A 15630-nucleotide genomic window follows, 5' to 3' on the forward strand; every position below is an offset into this window, starting at 1 on the left:
GTTGGACTACTACTCCCATCATCCCTGAGCTCTGGCCTTGCTAGCTAGGGATGATGGGAGTTGTAGTCCAACAACATCTGGGGACCCACAGGTTGAGAACCGCTGTTCTAGAGTCTAGGATGTTTAACTTAAGCTTCTTTTCCTTTAGCTTCACTGAAAAGAATACAGATTATAAAGCACCTGCTATCTCCAATTGTATAGGTGTCAAGAAAACAGCAGATGTTTCCTTAGTATTTTCTGTCTTGCCGAGGCCAAAGGAACCCAAGCTGAGCTCAGACTGAATGAAGGACAAATGAGACATTACTTTATTCATGAGATTAGAAATTCTGCAAATGGCCTTTTATAAAAGAGCTCCTGGTCTAGGTGGGACTATGAGAAGGGGTGAGGAATTTAACCTTTTGCTGAAGTCCTGCTTTGGATCACTGTTCCACACGCCCCCCCAAAAAAGCCATCCCCGTTGCTCCAGTTCACAAAGTGAGGAGAGGCGCTTGGTTGCTGATAGCAGGACTGAGAGCCAGTGTGTAATAGTTAGACATATTGGACAATTACTAGGGAGATCAGGGTTCAAAAAACCCCTTAGCCATGAAGCTGGCTGGGGGACCCTTGGTCCAGTCACTGTTACTCAGCATAATCTGCCTCACAGAGTTATTGCAAGGAGAACATGGGAAGGTGTGGGAGAACCATATATGCTACCATTAGCTCCTTGGATATAAATGCAATACAACAACAACAACAACAACAACAACAACAACAACAACAACAACAACAGTCACATCTAGTTTGCCCCTGAAAATGACACCTCAACTCTTTGCTTGGACATAGGGAGTTGCACCTTCTCCACCTGTTGCAGTGAAGCAGCAGCTGCTGCCAGCAATTCTGCCCTGCTGCCAGGACAAAATGCAAAAACAGAAAGTTTTTTTAATGAAGCAGAGTGAGTGGTGATGCAGGGCATACGTATTTGTATCTGAATGTGCAACATACTTAGGTCCCCATTGAAGCATTTGGGCATGCATGGCTACAAATCTGCACGTGAATTCCTTCAGGTGCTGGAGGGTATGTGTGTATGTCTCGAACTACAGGTCCCCAAAACCCTGGTTTTGGAACCTTGTTTCCTACAATGCCAACACTCTGGGCACTCAGCAAACCAAGCAGATTACCAAGCTCTGTAGGTCAAGGCCACCCTCTAGGCTTCAAAACCAGCCTGAATGGTATCAGCCAACCTCCATGACCAGGCTGTGAGCCAGCTCCTCATTCTAACTGATGCCATAAGAACAGAAGATGAGCCATAGTCCAGCACCCTGTTCTCACAGTTGCCATCCAGATGCCTGTTGAACACAACAGCACTCTGCCCACCTGCAATTCCTGACAAGTGGTATTCAGAAGCATCATGTCTCTCATCACAGTGAAGGTAGAACATAGCCATTGTGGCAAGTAGTCTCTCCTCCTACTTCTGCCTCGTTTTGCCCTCTGATCCAGAACTAACCACCAGCCCACCTGGGCCACATTCTGTGTCTGTGGACCATTGTCTGCGACTCCAGAATCTGAATTCTGATCTGCCTGTGCTTAGAGCTCAGCTATGGGCCCCAGTATACCTGAAGGAACGTTTCCACCTCCATCATTCTGCCTGGACACTGAGGTCCAGCGCCGAGGGCCTTCTGGCGGTTCCCTCGCTGCGAGAAGTCAAGTTATAGGGAACCAGGCAGAGGGCCTTCTCGGTAGTGGCGCCCGCACTGTGGAACGCCCTCCCACCAGATGTCAAAGAGAACAACTACTACCAGACTTTTAGAAGACATTTGAAGGCAGCCTTGTTTAGGGAAGCTTTTAATGTTTGATGTATTACGGTATTTTAATATTTTGTGGGAAGCCGCCCCGAGTGGCTGGGGTATAAATAAATTAAATAAATAAATTATTATTATTATTATTATTATTATTATTATTATTATTATTATTATTCTGTCTCTGAGCTTGGGGAAGTTTTGACAATAGCCCTCAGTAACCTACTGCAGGTGTGCCACAGTTCAATGTCTCACTGTGCAGCCCACCACTGCATGAACCAGTCCTGAGCCAGAGTTTAAAATAAAAACAGGAAGGAGGGCGGGGGATGGAGCGACTACCTAGGTGTATTCGCAGAGATCAAGGATGGGGAAACTTCATTTGACTCTTGCCTCAAGGTACCTTCCCTTCACATTCAGTCCTGATGCTCTGATTGGCCCACCATCACAGGCCCATTAACTTCAAAGAAGTTTCGCCAAGTCCACTGGCTTGAAAACTAGGCTATTGTCTCATAATGTGTTCCCACAGAATGAACCTACGAGCTATTATCATCCTTCCCGCTTGATGTATTTGTACTTGGGTATTAAACTACTTAATACATCTCTTATAGGGGCTGAATTTCCTTCCGCACTCTAGAGCATATCGTCAGCTGGTAATAATGCTAAGTTTTACTGTCCGTAAGCCATGGTTTAAATGTGGCTAAATCTACTAAAAATAAAATGACTTGATTTTCCTGGGGCGTGTGTTCGTAATTATTCCCCACTCGAATCTCACCAAGTAAATGCACCAAGAGAGGAAGAAAAGGGGCCAGTCCAGCACAGCAGGCACTAGGGATGGAGAAGAAATTCGACTCACAACACATTTACAGCTGAATGTATCAGATTCGCACTTTCGGAAACCACACGCGAACTGAAACACAGCTCGTCTTTGAAATTTGCACTTATCTAATTTTTGTGATGCAGTTTTCCAACCAAAACATGCAAAAATGCAATTATTCAGGAAAAAGGTGCATAAAATGAAGGTATTTGTGAAAATAGCGTACAAAAATGCATATGCTTGAAAAAATATGTACATTAGTCTAAACTGCATATAGAATTGTGTTAATTAGGGGGAAACTTGCACTAAAATGCTAATGAATTTTCATGAGGATGTTTTTTCTTTAAGCTTGCAAATTGCTGCAAAATGTGGAGGGCTGATTTTAAGATTGAGAAAAGGAGAGAACCAAAACTGACAGATTCTTCCCTCCCTAGCAGGGAGTCACATACACAGAGTCAGAAAGTAGTGGTCTGCCTTGGTGGTGAAATAGGAGGCTTGTGTTCAAATCACAACTAAATTATCCTCAATTTTTAGGGCGGTCCTGTGCCCAACTTTACAGACAACAACCCTCTGTTTTGAGGGCAAACAGGCCTGCTGCTCTTTCCCACCAGGCAGAAATGTACTGTTTGTCCTATTTAACTGATAATAATTCTTTCTAAATTTGCACCTATGTATATCAGGCTTCCTCAACCTCAACCCTCCAGATGTTTTGCTTAAATAAGATAAAATTATGGACCTTGTTAAAATGAACATAAAGTATGATTTTAACAGAGACATTATGCAGAGGTTCAGTTGGTTTAGAGCACCAGGCAGGGCCTTTTTTGTGGTGGTTTCCTAATGGAAGAACTTCCCTTTTATAGTACAAGCTCCATTCCTGGTGGCATTTGCGCAAGCAGTGAATACATTCTAAATCTTAATTAATTCATTATTATTATAGAACTACACAATGTTTAGAAGGCATCTGAAGGCAGCCCTGAATCAGGAAGTTTTAAATCTCTGACATTTTATTATTATATTTTTATGTGCTGGAAGCTGCCCAGAGTGGCTGAGGGAACCCAGTCGGATGGGAGGGATATAAATAATAAAATCATTACTGTACTACTACTACTACTATTACTATTATCTGCATGGCTTGGCAATATACAACTAATTTTTTTTTAAACTTTTTGCTTTTTAAGATTTATGGATTGTCTCACCAATGTTTTACTCAGAGTAAACCTATGGAAATTAGTGGGCCTAAATTTGTCATGTCCACTCATTTAAGTGGGTTTAATCTGAGTATAACTAACACTGGACCTAATCTATGCTTTAATTTGTGTTACATGGTGCCATCTCATTTCATTTTGTTCTTTCATGTAAATCCCTTTTGGGGTGGGAGAATTGCAACAGCTGAAAAGCAGCCTTGATTTTAAACACACACACACACACCACACACACACCACACACACATGAACAGCCAAGTGATGATTTTATTTATCTGATGACTTCTCACTTTTTGATTCAAATGATTTCTCAAAGCAGAGAAAACTAAAACAAACACAAAACCTAACAAACAGTGCAATCCTCTGTAAGTCTACTCAGAAGTAAGCCCCACTGAGCCCAGTGGGATTTACTCCTGGGGAAGTATGTCTAGGATTTCCACCTCAACCTGCAGTGTCAGCTTAGCAGCAGGCAAGAATATAACAAATGGGACTAAGCTCCACTATACTTGGAAGCTGAAATCCTGCTTTAAAAGAAAACCTGTGTCGGCTGCCCAAGCCCTGAAATTTGATGACTCTTAAGAGGTAATAATTAGAAGAACCTGCAGGACTAAGAGGCCTCACAGCAGTTTTTAGGGTGCCCAAATTGTAAGCAGCTGCAGAAGAAATGGATTCGGCAAAATGGGCATTGACCGATGTCATTATCTCTGCATTGATCTTTGCACTTTTAGTATACCAAAAGGAACATAACTCAGACACACTCATATAACCAGTGCAAAGGCAAAAGGCATTATGCCCCTTTTAAACCTCTTGCATGTTTGTTTGATTGACAGAGGTGGCTTAACAAAGGAAAGGGAGTGGTAAATTAACGTCCTAAACATACGGAGGGCACCAGATTGGCTGATCTGACCCTAGGACATATTTTTCCAGAGTACATTAACACTTTGTACCAGCCTTCCCCTAAGTGGTGCCAGCACCCAGCAGCTGGGGCCGATGAGAATTACATAGAATCATACAATTGTGGAATCCTGACAAAATGATTCTTACAAGCAACATTGGTCTAAATGCTTTCCTAGACAGAAAATTATATATGCAAATATGGCACAGACATGCACAAGGGAACCAAAAAATACAAAAGGGATTGCAATCCTGCACACACACACACACACAAATGCTATGTTCACAAACAAGTGAGGGCGTCAACAAGCATATTAATGTCTACATCTCCAATTGCAAAGGTGCTTTGAAGGAAAGCAAGCCATGGGCTTCAAACGCAAACTCTTTCTTCCAAACATTTACATATTTGACAGAACATCACATGCTAGCAATGATAATTTGGCACATTTGTGAGCATTTGCTTTAAAAGGGGGGTGGGGAGAAACAGCCGTATCTGCTTATTGCAAACGCTCCTTTTCTTTTCTTAAAAAGAAAACATTTTGTTGTTTTTGACAATGTATTTGTACAATGGGAAATCTGCACTTTTTGTTTCCGAATTTGAACTTTGTGGTTTGCATCACCACTATTTACATGCATCTAGCTCAGAACTCTTGGAAATAGAGGGGAGCTTCAAACACAGAAACACAAAATGGGAAGCGGGGCAGAAGACCATCAATTCCACCTTCCCAGCTGAAGGCAGGATCCTTCACCCATTGTGTGGGTCCAAGCAAACAGCAGGCCACAGGATGTCACAAGCCATGAATAGGAATGAGCAAGGTGCTATTCATCATGTAAAGCCAACGCTTCTGATACCTGCATGCAAATGGCCCGAATGGAAACATGCACACACTGTTTATGGGATGGCAAGTGACATGTGCAATGAAATGGAAAAAAGGAGAGATAGGCGCAGGGAATGGCATGCATGGCAAGCACAGCTAATCCAGGCATTTCTTGAGCAGGAATCCTCCAAATTTGGCCACATTTCTTTTATATTCACATTTAAATGCAGCTTTTTGGGAAAACTTTCCACGTGGTTATAGGTTATTTGGGTTTTTAGAAATTGAAATTTGGTAAAGGGTGTGAAAACGAATTTGTGCATGAGAGGCGAGAGGCTATAGGGAAAGACAGCACATTCTCAGGGTCCATTCTCAATCCTTAATCCTACATAAAGATCAGTGCTGTGTGCTAAATCTCCGCCAGGCCTGGTAAACTCTAGAGCCAAGATGCAAACTATGGCCACATCCACCCCATACATTTAAAGCGCTCTTATTCCTCTTTAAGAGTCATGGATCCCCCATGCCCAAAATCTTGGGAACTCGAGTTTCAGTGTTTCCTAAGGACTCTCAGCTCCCTTACCAATGATAGTTCCCAGGATTCTCAGGGGAAACCGTAACTCTTAAAGTGGAACAGAGTGCTTTGAGGGCTCATCCAGACTTCCTTCTGTGCTGCGTTTCTAGTCACAGGCCTGCGCCTTACAGCACCATGATGGTAGCTCAGTTGGTACAGTATAAGACTCTTAATCTCTGGGTCCTGGGTTTGAGACCCAAATTGGGCAAAAGATTCTGGCATTGCAGGGGGTTGGACTAGATGATCCTCGCGATCCCTTCCAACTCTACAATTCTATGTCTGAATGCTTTTTTATTCCCCAGCTTTCCCCATAAAAACCCACTCTTTACTGCTGAATGGGAGCAAAACAATTCACGAAAACCTGAATTGCCGTTTGTTCAAATTTAGTGTTAAAAAGCTACTGGGAAGAATGGAAAAAGGGGGTTCAAACACAGCGCTTTAAAGCACAGACGTGCACATAGAAAGTGAAGGGCCAAAAGTGTGGATGAGCCCTAAATGTATGCAGTGGAGGAGACAAAAAAAGCCTCAGAAAGACTGGCAATAGCAAACATGAAAATATGTTTGGTATTGTCTTCTGAAGGATGGCTTCCGGGCACCCAAATATATTAGCATTCCTATGGCAATTCAAAACTCCTCAAGAGCACCAGGTTGAGGAAGGCTATTGTAGCCAATATAACTTATGGCTGATTCATGCATTTGACATTTTTAGGTTCAAGAAATATCTGACTTGTGGGTTAGGGACGTCACATGTATGTAATTTCAGTGGCTGGGTTCTTGTGAACAAACATGGCACTGGGAGCCTAATCTTTCTCTTAACACTGCCTTGGCGTTGGTTTATTGGGCAGCTAGCCTATTTCAACCCACGTGCACCATTTGCAGCGGGTGCCCTATGGTTTTATTACGCCATTTAAATGTGGGGGTTTTTCGGTAGCTGAGTTCAAGAAGCAAAATGTTAATCAGCTCACGCGCTGGTCTAGATACAGACTGAAGGAGTAAAATATATTGGTTTAGATGAGTCTATAAGTGTAGGTGCACTGGAAATTGGGTGGTGCCCTCATGCCATGCCCTCTCCTTGGGCACACTTGAGACATAACATTTGCCTAACACCTACATCCACAAAGCCCAGAACAGCTGGATTTAAACTGTCCAATTTCCCAGCCCTTTGCAAATATTACTTCCAATGTGTGGCTATTTGGTAGTCACAGAAGCAGGATTGGCACACATGCTAGATAGGTGAGATCTTTTCCTAACGTGGGGATGGCTCTCTGCATTTAGAGCCTTGTTCAAATAAATAGCTTCAGGCAGAAGAGAAATCTTATCTGTCTATGTTAACTCTTAATGCAGGATATAGTAGGAATGAGGAACCGTAGAACTATATAGTGTACCAATTTGGACATCATGCCAAACCATAGTTTAGCAAGGCAGGAATGAGATGCAGGCTTATATACTCTTCCTCCCCTCCCAGAAGCAAAGCCTTCTTCCTTCTTATGGCAGCTCTGGAGGAGAGCAGCTCTGGTTTTTGCTTAACCAGTGGTTTATTTTTAACCATGGCTGGTTTGAAATGTGAACTTCAAACCATGGTTTATGAAGCTGACTTGTTCAAACAAATCACAGTTAATACTATCGTTTAGGGTTCTGATATCAGTGGTTAATCAAAAGTGGAAGCAAAAGTTTCTGGACTCCACTTTGTAGCTGTGCTGGAGAAGAAAAGGGGGAAATGCATGGATAGGCTCCTTCGCATCACTATGAACCATGGTTTGCTGTAACACCCAAAGGCAGCCTTTCTGTGAGGGGTCTGGTTGACGGCAACACTTGCCTCACCTTCTGGCAGCTTTTGTGGGTGCACAAAAGGCCACCTTAAAGCTGGAGAAGCCAAATTGTTTTCTTTGGAGCACCTCATTACTGAGGCAGGTTTGTCAGCCAGGTGTGCGCCCAGCCTGAAATGTGTTTGTAAAGTGCTGTAGGACAAGGAATGCGGCAGGATTAGCTCGTAAGGGAATCCACCAGGGTGGGCATCAGTCAAAGCCGAAGCTACTCCTACAAGCAAGCTGGATGAATTTGTCAGAGGAGGAAGGAGGCGAAAAAGGGGGTATATTGCAACATATGGCATTTATCAATTGTTTCATTTACAGCTTAGGATGAAAAACGAAAACAAAAACACAACTAAGGAATGAACAAATGATGGATGGAAGGAAGGAAGGAATGATGGCCCTCACAACATGCTGTGGATGTCCGTGGACAGATGGGCTTCAATGATGGGTCATGTGGGTTGTTGTTTTAACTGAATCTTACCCTCATCCCTTCAAATCGTGATAGTGCTCTTAAGGGTCTCAGAGCTCTGAGGGTCCTAAGGGATTTAATGGGACCCATTTCGGAGTATCCAAGTGTACTAGCTATGAGGCTTACTAATGAGACCTGAATGGAGACACAAAATGGAAAAGTCCAAACCATTAGCACAAATCCTACCATTCAGCTTCTCTTCTCTGGATTTTCACCTGTAAAGATAAGCCTGGTTAATCAACTGATGAAGAAAGAGCCTAAAAGGAGGAAAAATATATAGCATTAACCCAGCACAAAGGCAGGGGCAAAACAACCCCATCAGCATTCTCATGTATAAAAATCATTTCCAGGAGACCTTCAGGATATAGACCCATTCACTGATTTCCAGTGCAAAATGAAACCACAAGACTTCAAAACCAGAGGGAACCCCCATCTTAAATGTTGTCTTACTTTCCTCAAGGTGACCACATGGAGTTCCAACTGATGTCAAAAGTTGGTCAGAAAAAGGAAGAAAGAAGGACCAGCAAAGTCTAATTCTGGCAGTGTTTTCCTGAAACACAAACTTTTTTGTGTATGCAGTTGATTTGTTATTTTATTTCTTGATAACTGAATGGAAACAGCAGAGATGTGGGCACAGCTCCCATTATTAAATTATGCAGACACTGTAATTTTGTGCCCTCAAGATGAATCACTTTGCAAGACCCAGCCATTTATTACGATCCTTTGAAAAAGAATGCCATAGCCTGTGATGTATCTCTGTAATACCCAATTTCGTTGTGTGTGTGTGTGTGTTTTAAATGGTATTGGATCTGTGTCACTATGTTACACCCTTGTCTTAAAGAACTGTACCCATTGCCTTGCTTTGGATTAGCAAAATGAAGCCGCCATGTGCCACCTTAAGGAAAGACTTGATGGCCCGTTAACCTGTGGGAAAGAGAGAGAAGGTGCTGATTACTGGAGGTGAACACACTTCATAGACACTGAAAGACGACAACCCTTACCCTTATGCTCTCAAATCGGGACAGGGCTCGGAGGGGCCTCAAGGCCCTCAGCGTCCTGAGGGATTTCATAGCGGCCAGGTGGTCATAGCCGAGAATTGATCCTATCTGGCAAATAACTGAAATCTGTGCAGATCGAATGGAATTTGAAATTATTGGTCAAGGCGAGCAAAGAGAGAAAGGAAGAGACACAGAGAGAAAATAGGAACAGCACAATCAGGGGGAGATTCTGAGAACCCAGGTAAAGTCACTTGGCCGTTTTGAAACAAGTGCAAGTGTAGGATGTGAGCGAACAGGGGCTACGTTTCTAAGGAAGTGTCTGCTCCATCGTAACTCAATGTGCTGCAAGGCTCACGAAAGTGCTTAAAGTGGGCTGTACAGTGGAATGAATGCCCAACTAAACATTCAGCTCCGGGGTCATTGGGATGGAAGGGTGGTGGAAGGCCAAAATCTGGGGAGGGTGGGAATAAAATTGAGACATTGGGGTTGGGACAGGGGACCTACCAGAATAAGTGGCAGTGTGGCTGCCATGTTCCTTGCTCCCAACAATGCCTCAGGTACAACACAATACAGGGCAGTATCCAAAGAAGCAGATGTGCTGGGTCAAGGCCTTTTGAGTGGGCAGCAGAACTTCCCCTCCCTCTCCTCCCCTTGCATTCCCCCAAATTTGTTCTAGGTTTTCTTCCAATCCTCCAGAGCAGATTTGGGGAGAGTACAGGAGATGTGAAGGGAGAGGGGAGGGGAGGGAAGTTCTGTTGCACAGGTGAAAATCATTGTGCTAGCTAGTGGATCTACTTGATAGTGTCATTCCAAAGAGACAATCAGACAAAACATAGCCACCTGTTGGGCCACCAGTAGAGGCCCATCACCACCTCTTGGGACAGTGGCCAAATGGTAATTTTAAAAGGGGGGAGCTGCTGCCACTGTGGCTTGTCCCAAGAAGCCTCCGCTCCAATTTTCTCCGCCCCCCTCCCCAGTTTTCTGCCCCAAGTACTCCCCAGTCTTCCTCCTCACCGTCACAAGGTTTTTACAAATCAAATTAGGTTGTTTTAGTACCCAGCTGCTGGTTGGTTTATGTTTGTGTTTATCGTTCTGATTTTATGGCTATTTTATCGTTTTATGCGGTGATTTGTTATGCTTATCTTTACGAGATGAACTCTGCTGATTCAATCTTTAACGTACCTTGTCCTGGGCTCCCTTGGGAAGAAGGGCGATTCACAAAACCAACAGCTGAATTGATTAAAGTAACTAGATGCAACAGGGGCACCCTCATTTCATTGACTTGTGCACCTAATTCATTCATGAGTAAGGCAAAACCTTGGGAAGGAGGCACAGCTGGGTGGGAGAACGCCTGCTTTGCATGCAGAATGCCCACAGTTCTTGCATTGCAGGGGCTTGGACCAGACAACCCTAAGGGTCTTGTAAACTTAAACCGTGAAATGTACTACAGGTGCTGCTGTCCTCCTGACATAGATTTCTCAGGTGTCTGTTCTGTGGATTAGGCAGGGAAAGGCTGCAATAGCTGGCAACTCTTTGCAGTGTTGGACACAGTCCATAGGTTGAGGTGAGTTGACTAAATACTCCGCTGTTGATTTTGGAGGTATTTCATTTCTCCCTGTCAAATTTTATTCATAGGAGAAACCTCAACCGTATAGGCTTGGCGCTTTGGACTTGATTAAATGTGACCTCGGAAGATATTTTTAAAATAATCAAACAGCTTTCAAAATCCGTGCTGACTGCCCCACATAGCCCAGGCAAACGCGGAAGTCAGCACTTTTCAAAGAGAGCTTCCCTGCCCCCCCCACCGCTCCCCCCCAATGCAAGCTTGTTAAGCAAGACCTGATTCTTTCCAACACATCTGCTTGAGCCTCTCTCTCCCGATGAATGTTGCATCCATAATCCTGTCCTGCTAGAATGCCACACAGCAGTGCTTCCATGCGCCTTCTAGTAATTTGTATGGAATTGGTTTTATGCCTCTGGAAATGCTTGCGGTCTCACTTCACACATTGTTCCTATTAATCACAATTCCCATTTACAACATTTGTATGATGCCCAATAACAAAAGTTCTCTGAGAGAAAAGTAAAGGCAAGATTCTAAATGTTACGTCGACTTCCGGAGGCGGCGCGAAACGTGTAATGGCGGTCCTCTTTGCGCAGCAAAGAGGGGCTCCGCAGAAAAGGGTTGTTCGCTACGGCGAAGCGACGACCCATTAAGTTAAACCACGAGCAGAGCGAGCTCGTGGCCGTGGGATCCGGCGGGCACCGAGAGCGACCCCCAAAACGAAGAAGGGACCCCGTAAGGGGCTCCGGAAGCGCGGAGGGGAAGCGGTGCTGTGGATTCATCGCTCTTTCTGCGGGAGTGAAGCCGCGCAGCTGCTACCGATGAGCGCCGACCTTTCTTCCTTTACATTGGATTACAAAGTAACTACTCGTGAGTAGGATTTATTTGAGATTGGATTACAAATTCGTGAATTCGGCTGAAAGCGGGAGACGAGAAAAAGGAAGTCCGTCTCCCGGAGGTGCTTAATGATCAAAGGCAAAGAAACTGACAAGCTGGAAGCAGTACAAAAGGGCTTTTAAATGAGAGACAGCATACGTCTGGAGAAATTCGGAAATTGAAGGGAAAGGCAAGTTATCTTTATTTTTCTGTGACTGTGTCTATTTTACTTGGGGTTTCTTCTCCGCTAAAACTTTCAAAACTTTAAAGACCTGAAAATCCCTAGTCCCGGACTTAGCAGCGGGCAAAAAGTTGTGTTGTGGATACACTTACAAAGTTGAAACAGATATTTAGAGGCACTACCGGTGGATACAATTAAGCAACTGTATTTTGCACCTTTTAGGAAACTATTGTGGCAAAATTGAGAGGGCTCTGCAAGAAGGAAAAGTTCTTCTCTAAAGACATTTATTAATCTAACTAACTGTAGGAACTTTAATGGCGACGGAAACTTTGTTTCTTCTTTCATGAACTGAACAATACTCCCTCTAGTGGAGTTTGGGATTTACAATTTCCTGAGAACTGACTTTGTTTTGTCTCTCTGTGGTCTGGTGACTCACTCTGAGGCCTGTCTTTCCCATGGAACTTTGGACAGTTTGACCTTGAATCCAAAGACAGGTGTGGAATGAGTGTGGAATGAGTGGTAAACCAAAAACAAGAGCTGCGTCGAAAGCAGGGAAAGGCAAATTGGTACAAACAACTTTGGTTTCCCAGGGCCGTAGATCTCCAGTCCCTGCGGTATTACAGGCTGTACCATTACCAACAACCCCAGCTGAAGAACCAGAACAATTAACAAGTGAAGATATGGCAGCTGGGGGATCCAACATTCTTCTAGAGGAAATGCTACAACAATTTGCAATTTTGAACAAAAAAGTGGATGATCAAACTGCAAAAATTGACTTAGCCACATCTTCAATCAACAAACTTTCTGAACAGGTGGCTAAGCATTCACAAGATATTGGAAACCTAAAGGACGTTGTATCTGAAAATCGAAAATTGGCCGAGGCTGCGAATGAGAAAGTAGTAGCAGTAACTAAAGAAGTGGAGGAACTGAAAGGAGAGGTAAGGCCACTCCATAAACATATTACTGACCAGCAGGCCTATCTGTCTTTGGTGGAACTGCGAAACAGGGAAAATAATTTGAGATTACGCTCTATCCCAGAGATCGAGAAAGAGGACTTGACTGGCTTTTTGACAGAAGAATTCTCTAAATTCTGGGGTATAAACGAAGATACAGACTTTAAAATAACAACTGCATTTAGATTGGGAAGGGCTGCTGGGAAGGACAGACCTAGAGATTGTTTGATTATCTTAAGGACTAAGCAGGAGAGAGACAAGCTACTCGACCTACATTTCAATAAAGCACTTGAGATCCAGGACAGAAGAGCACAAATCTACAAGGACATACCTAAACAATTACTGGATCTAAGATCTAACTACACTGACCTAACTGGACTTTTGAGAGGCAACGGAATACCTTACAGGTGGGAGTTTCCACAAGGCCTTTCGTTCAAATACAAAGGAAAGAAGATAAAAATCAAAACGAAAGAGGATAGCCAGAAGTTCCTACACGACCACGGAGAAGATTTGCAGAAAGGAGCGGTAGCTATTTGGCCACCACCAGAGCTAGGAAAAGAGCCACCACCCTCGGATTTGGACAAAAAAGAAGACACCCAACAAGAGTAACAACAGATTGATACAGGATGTCTCTGCAGCTCTATAGTTGGAACATTAATGGCGCGAATTCCCCAGAAAAACGCAAAAGGATTTTCCATATATTAAAGAAAGAGAATTTGGACATAATTTGCTTGCAGGAAACTCATGTGACCAGGCTACACAGGAAGGTGTTAACAAATAAGAGATTAGGCCAAGAATTTATTTCATCAGATAGAGTTAAGAAGAGAGGCGTGGTGATTTACGCCAAAGAGAATCTATCACCAAAATTTTTGTTTAAAGATGAACAAGGAAGAATCCTGGCTATTGAAATTCTGACCCAAGGAGAAAAAGTTTTGATATTAGGAATCTATGCACCAAACGAGGGGAAATCAGAATTTTATAAGAAGCTGCATGAGACATTACTGGACTATCTGGACTACTCCAACATCATTATGATGGGAGATATGAATGGGGTCGTCTCTACTTTGATGGATAAGTCACAGAATCAGAATTTGACTAAAGACGGAAGACTACCAAAAACTTTCTTTGAACTAACTGACAATATGGACCTAATTGATTTATGGAGGACGAGAAACCCCCTAGGTAAAGAAGGAACCTTTTTTTCTGAGGCCCACCTGTCATGGACAAGAATCGACCAAATTTGGGCAACTAGAGGGCTGGCACCTAAGACTACAAAAATAGAAATCTGCCCAAAGACTTGCTCCGACCATAACGCTTTGAAAATGGAAATGAGATTTACTACTGCCGACTCCTTCAGATGGAAAATGAATGACAACCTGTTAAGAGATCAAGAGATCGTAAAGAAGGCCCAAAAAACTCTAAAGGACTATTTTGAAATCAATTTGAATACCTCGGTGGAAAAAAGAATTATCTGGGACGCAAGTAAAGCTGTTATGAGAGGGTTTCTGATACAACAGAATACAATCAAGAAAAAACTTTGGAATAGTAAAAAAGATAAGATATTGGAGAAGATAAGTGATGGAGAGAAAAAATTAAGAGTGAATCCAAAATCAAAAGAGACTTTAAGAGAAATCAAATTTCACCAGTCACAATATGCGAAATTGATTAACCAAGAAGTGGAATGGAAAATCAAACAAATGAAACAAAGATCTTTTGAATCTGCGAACAAATGTGGGAAACTGCTCGCTTGGCAGTTGAAAAAGAGACAAAAATTAAACTACGTTACCAACTTAGAAGTTGAAGGGAAAAACTTTCAGAAACCGGGAGAAATTAGAAAGTGTTTCCAGAAATATTTTAAAAAATTGTACACACAAGAACCCGAGGAGGCAACCGAGATAGAACAATTTTTGAAAGATAATGGCCTACCAAAATTATCTCAAGAGAAGAGATCAATCTTGAATTGTAAAATAACACAACAGGAAATCGAGGATGCCATTCAGAATATGCAATTAGGCAAATCTCCGGGCCCCGATGGACTTACCTCCAAATACTACAGGACTTTAAAAGACTATTTGATGCAACCATTAATGGAGGTTTGCAACCAGATTATGGGGGGAGGGAGGGCACCAGATACGTGGAAAGAAGCATTCATCACATTGATACCTAAAGTGGAAACTGAAAAGACTCAACTTAAGAACTATCGCCCCATCTCACTCCTAAATGTGGATTACAAAATATTTGCGGATGTCTTGGCTAACAGATTTAAAAAGGTATTAAATGCAGTAATCCATAAGGACCAAGCAGGCTTTCTCCCAGGTAGACATTTGTATGATAATACCAGGAACATTATCGATATTTTGGAACTTTTACAAACAAATATTAACACCAAAGCGGTGTTAATTTTTATTGACGCGGAGAAGGCCTTTGACAACATTTCTTGGAAATTTATGAAGAAAAACTTGGAAGGGATGGGAGTGGGAAGGGGGTTTGAGAATGGAATAGAGGCAATCTATTCTGAACAAAAAGCTAAGTTGATAGTGAACAATGTGGTGACAGAAGAACTTCATATTGAAAAAGGAACACGCCAGGGGTGCCCCCTATCCCCTCTGTTGTTTATTTCAGTCCTGGAGGTTTTGCTGAAAATGATAAGGGAGGATCGGCAGGTACAAGGAATACGGGTCGGAGCGAAACAATATAAACTGAAAGCATT

The 15630-nt window shown here is 42.9% G+C and overlaps 1 protein-coding gene across 8 annotated transcripts in view; it reads right to left on the bottom strand.

The window, feature by feature from the left end:
• SCN5A (sodium voltage-gated channel alpha subunit 5) overlaps window positions 1–15630 on the bottom strand; it is a 223519-nt gene that overhangs the window by 22058 nt on the left and 185831 nt on the right. For 3 of the 8 annotated variants that reach the window (XM_082192121.1, XM_082192116.1, XM_082192117.1), the window contains 2 exons: window positions 9353–9475; window positions 8364–8486 (listed from right to left, as the gene is read on the bottom strand). The exons of 1 other annotated variant lie outside the window; for it this stretch is intronic. In XM_082192121.1, the coding sequence (XP_082048247.1) occupies window positions 8364–8486; window positions 9353–9475 (246 nt within the window). The remainder of the gene's footprint in view (window positions 1–8363; window positions 8487–9352; window positions 9476–15630) is intronic. 4 more of the 8 variants (XM_082192123.1, XM_082192120.1, XM_082192118.1 and 1 more) reach the window with 2 other exon arrangements.

Source organism: Podarcis vaucheri (assembly GCF_965113315.1).
Source record: "Podarcis vaucheri genome assembly, chromosome: 12".
Classification (NCBI taxonomy): Eukaryota; Metazoa; Chordata; class Lepidosauria; order Squamata; family Lacertidae; genus Podarcis; species Podarcis vaucheri.